The sequence below is a fragment of the Nanorana parkeri genome, unplaced genomic scaffold, assembly GCF_000935625.1.
Source record: "Nanorana parkeri isolate BGI_ZX_2015 unplaced genomic scaffold, ASM93562v1 scaffold924, whole genome shotgun sequence".
In the NCBI taxonomy this organism is placed as follows: Eukaryota; Metazoa; Chordata; class Amphibia; order Anura; family Dicroglossidae; genus Nanorana; species Nanorana parkeri.
This window is the reverse complement of record NW_017307192.1, coordinates 577415-581536: the sequence shown is the minus strand read 5'-3', so window position 1 is coordinate 581536 and position 4122 is coordinate 577415. Positions and strand designations below refer to the sequence as shown.

General features: G+C 47.2%; 1 protein-coding gene across 1 annotated transcript in view; it reads left to right on the top strand.

Annotated features, from left to right (window-relative positions):
- ATP6V1B2 (ATPase H+ transporting V1 subunit B2) overlaps positions 1-4122 on the top strand; it is a 34494-nt gene that overhangs the window by 11220 nt on the left and 19152 nt on the right. Inside the window, exon 3 of the mRNA XM_018566204.1 lies at positions 3681-3736. Coding sequence (XP_018421706.1) covers positions 3681-3736 — 56 coding nt within the window. The remainder of the gene's footprint in view (positions 1-3680; positions 3737-4122) is intronic.

Genomic DNA, 4122 nt, shown 5'->3' with positions numbered 1-4122 from the left:
GGGGGGGGGCTAATTTTGGTTGCTGTGTGTATTGTAAAGTAGACAGAGTCAAGTGGACCATCTCCGAATACCTGGGTTACGGAGACCCAAAGATGAGTGGGAAAGGAAATTGACAAGCACATGATGCATAGGTCAAATATAATGTTATTGTAAAGTGATTGTTTGCTCCAAGCTCACTCCCACGATGGACTACAATCTCATGTTTAGTTTACTAATTTGTATTGAGATTGTAGTCACTCACAGGAGTGAGTTTGGAGCGGTGACTACTTTACATCAGTGGTTCTCAAACGGTGTAACCTCAGGACCCACATTTGTCCTCGGTCATTAAGTCGCGACCCAAGTTGCGCTACAATGGAATGCACAGCAGTGTGGGCTGCTGTGCGGGAGCTCCATCCATATGTGCATTGCTTGTACAGCTCCCATGCATGCCTGTAGAGGTGCCGGGAGCCAGAATGTGATGTCCCTCCAGTCCAGGCACCTACAGGACATGTGAGGAAGCTTTAAGCAATGCACATATGGATGGATCTCCCTCGCGGCCATACCCCCAGCCCACCCCACCCCAAGTTGACACTCGGCACTGGGTAGCATATTTTGAATGGCTACTTGGTGTAAGAATGGACGGTGCAGCACTAGGAGGAGGCTGAGGAGCCTCTAACCTAGAAAAGTGAAAGGCATGCAGCAACCCACTAAACATGGGGTCGGGACCCACTTTTGGGTCATGACCCACCAGTTGAGAACCAAGGCTTTACAGCACATACAGGGACCATGGGGAACACAAGTAGCCCCCCTCCAGAAGGAAGGACAGTGCCGGCACCAATTCAGAGATGATTAGAGGATCTACAGCCGAATAATAAAAAAGATACTGCATTGTTAATAGTTAAGGTACTTGAATGTATTATGATTTTACTCCTAAGTTTACTTTCGCTTTAATACAGCTTAGCTCGCTTCTCTTCCTTCTATGTATATTTGACATGGAGCTTAAAGCTGAAGGGACCCCTTCAAACATGTGATCCACTGTTCAACATGTGCTGCATTAAGAACAACGGACCTGAAATCAGACCTGCATCAATTTTGCTAATGCATTTCACCACAGTGCATGCACATCGTCACGTCCCGGTGAATGAAAAGGCCGAACCCAGAAGACCACCCTGAGAAACTGGAAGCTCCAGTGGCAGAGGTGGAGCGCTGACATCACAGCGCAGGAGGGGATCGTCTGCAAGGTAAGTAGGCCATAATCTGCTAATATGCCGTGTATACTTGCAGATTATGGCAAACACTTCCTGGGAGCACAAAATCTAAACATATGCCAGGTGGTTTACCACCACTTTAAGCAGCATTTAGGCTCCATTCACATTATCTGAGGTGACTGATGGTGTTTCTGCGCTTGCTCAACCCTATTCACTAACATGATGAGACAGTTATCACTAATGTGAAAACAAATCTAAAATTTTGGGTTGTCACCAGAACAGGTATAGATGGGAAATCTTCAATGGGGGGGACCCTAGTTCTGCTGACCACCAGGGATTTCCTTCTCTTTTTTCTGAGGAATTTCCTCTCGTTTCCTGTGGGGGCTATCAGACAGGAAGTGAAGAGAAATCTCCTCAGTGGGACACAGGGCAAAAAAAAAAACTGGGTTATAACTAGGGATGCACCGATACTACCATCGGTATTGGTGCCGATAGTGTTTGGGCGAGTACTCGTACTCACCCAAATGCTCCGATACCTGCCTCCGATTTCAGAACTTTCGGTCAGTGCGAGATAGGCAAGTGCCGAGGGAGCATGGAGCCGGCGCCCTTTACAATCAGGAAGCCGGGCGGTGGATTATGAGCCGCCTCGCTGATTGTCTAGGAAGCCAGCTTTACTTATTGCTAGGCAGTAAGCCTGACCAATCCGGAAGCCGGACGGCACCTCATGACTCGATGCCCGGCTTCCTGATTGGTCAGGAAGCCAGGCAGCCTTGACAAGTGAAGCCGGTCTTCTTTCGCTAGAACACTGGCTTCCCAGGCAATCAGTACGTGTCATCATCCGCCTCCTGACTTCCCTGATAATCTGGGCACACGGCACCGGTACTCAGTAACCGGTATCTGTGCATCCCTAGTTATAACCCTCCCTTACTCTATCCAACACTAAAAAAAGGTTTTGGCTTCAGCTCTACTTCAGATACTGATTAAATTGGGGTATTTAAGATCTACATGTACACTTTAAAGTACATATTAACGCTAACTGAATGAAACTGTTTCCTTAAGGGAGAACTATGAGGTGAGTGATTTTCACTCACCTCATAGTTCTAGCCGACCTGTGACAATGAGACTGTCACAGGTCGGCTCAGTAGATCGGGAGGTGAGCGAACAGATACCGGCGTTCTCTCACCTCTCGATCCTGTCACGGCTCTCTGCCGTGATAGGGGAGGGGCTGGATTCCCCCCTCTCCGATCCGCCAGCGCTGACTGGCGGAAAGGACAGGGGGCGGGTACAGCTGGCTCTGCCTCTAGATAGGCAGAGCCAGCTGTCAGTCACACAGCTGGGCGGATCCCGGCACAATTGTCGGGATCCGCTTCAGCTGCGGCGTCTCAGTATACGGCGAGCAGCTGCTCGCGGTATACTGCGAGCTACAGCTCGGGGTATACTGAGCCTAGGATGACGGGAGGACGCTAGTTTGTGTCCTCCCGTTACCCTAAGGAGAACTATGGGGAAAAGACTTAATCCCATAGTTCTCCTTTTAAGCTCTGTCACATAAACCACATGGGATGGGTAGTGTTCTTTTTGGCCGCTGTGGGGAGCTGTTCTACAAGCTTGTTGTCCTAGGATCCGGCAGTCGTGGGATTTTTATTTTAACCGGCCTATTGACTTTGCCAGGAAAATATTCCTTTATACACTGAAAATGAGCGAATGAAAAGCAAATATTTCTGAATGAGTCGATTGTGTCGGAGCCAGGAAGAGATCTATAGATAATGACAATCTGGACCCATGTGGGGTTTGGCTCTTCAAAACAGCAATTATTTCTAGCCGGCCCTGTCCCTTGTTCTAGGTAATTGCTGCGCTGAATCACTCATTAGCACTTAACGACTTTCAATATTGTGGTTTCTGGTCGACGGGAGACAATGCCACATACTGTATGAAATGTGCAATGTGACCAGCACGAGTTCACTGAGTGTATGGAATATGTTCCACTGATGTCACTTGCCACAAATGTGAACCTATTAAGACATTGGTAAAAAATTCACAAGTGGCGGCCTTAAAAAAGGACTCTGGAGAAAACTTTGTCAGGAGATTTATTTTCTAAAACTCGCCATGCACTATGCGCGTTTCGGCCGGTTAGAAAACATTCGGCTGGACGTTGTTTGCAGCCACTAAGGTGCAAGCACTGTTGGGCTATTCGGGAATACAATGGAGTCAGTGGGGGGATTCATCCGTCCACATTGCTTAGCGTTGATAGGGGAATCTGTGATATGTTAATGGCCTGTAAAAAAAAAAAAGGTTGTCTTCATAAAATGAAGGTTGATGTTTGTTTCCCAACCTGTGCAGAATACCTGCTTGGCGAAGGTCCAGCTTTCTCTTGGTCCCTCACTTGTGCTGGCTTCCTAATTGGACCGGCTTGCTTTTGAGTTCTGTATTGATTGGTGCTCTCCATTAATATCTGATTGTGGTAAATTTTTACTAATCTGATCTTTGTGTTTGCAGCTTATCGAACAGTTTCCGGAGTCAATGGACCTCTCGTTATCCTGGACAATGTCAAGGTAAGGAGACCTGTTGTGGTGAATGTTCTTCTGTATGACAGTGGAGCTGGAGTAAAGCTGGTCATATACCAGTAGAAGGTTTTTGAAATGTTCGTTCCTTCCATTTTCTGATGGCTAGTGGGGTCTGACTGACATTCATTTTTGACAGTAGTGATGAGGGGAATCGAAGGAGCAGGAAGGAAAACTTCTCCATTCTTATCTGGATGAAATTCTGACCGGGAAGGGGATTTTCTTTTGGGGAAAAATCGTTCACATGTTGCTGTGCTTGGCACAAAAGAAGCCTGTTTAGTACATCTGGCATATCATTCAAGTAGCAGGACTGGGCAGAAATTTTAGGGGGCTTTCGGGTGAAATTAGTTGACTCAACAATGGCATCATTGAATGCT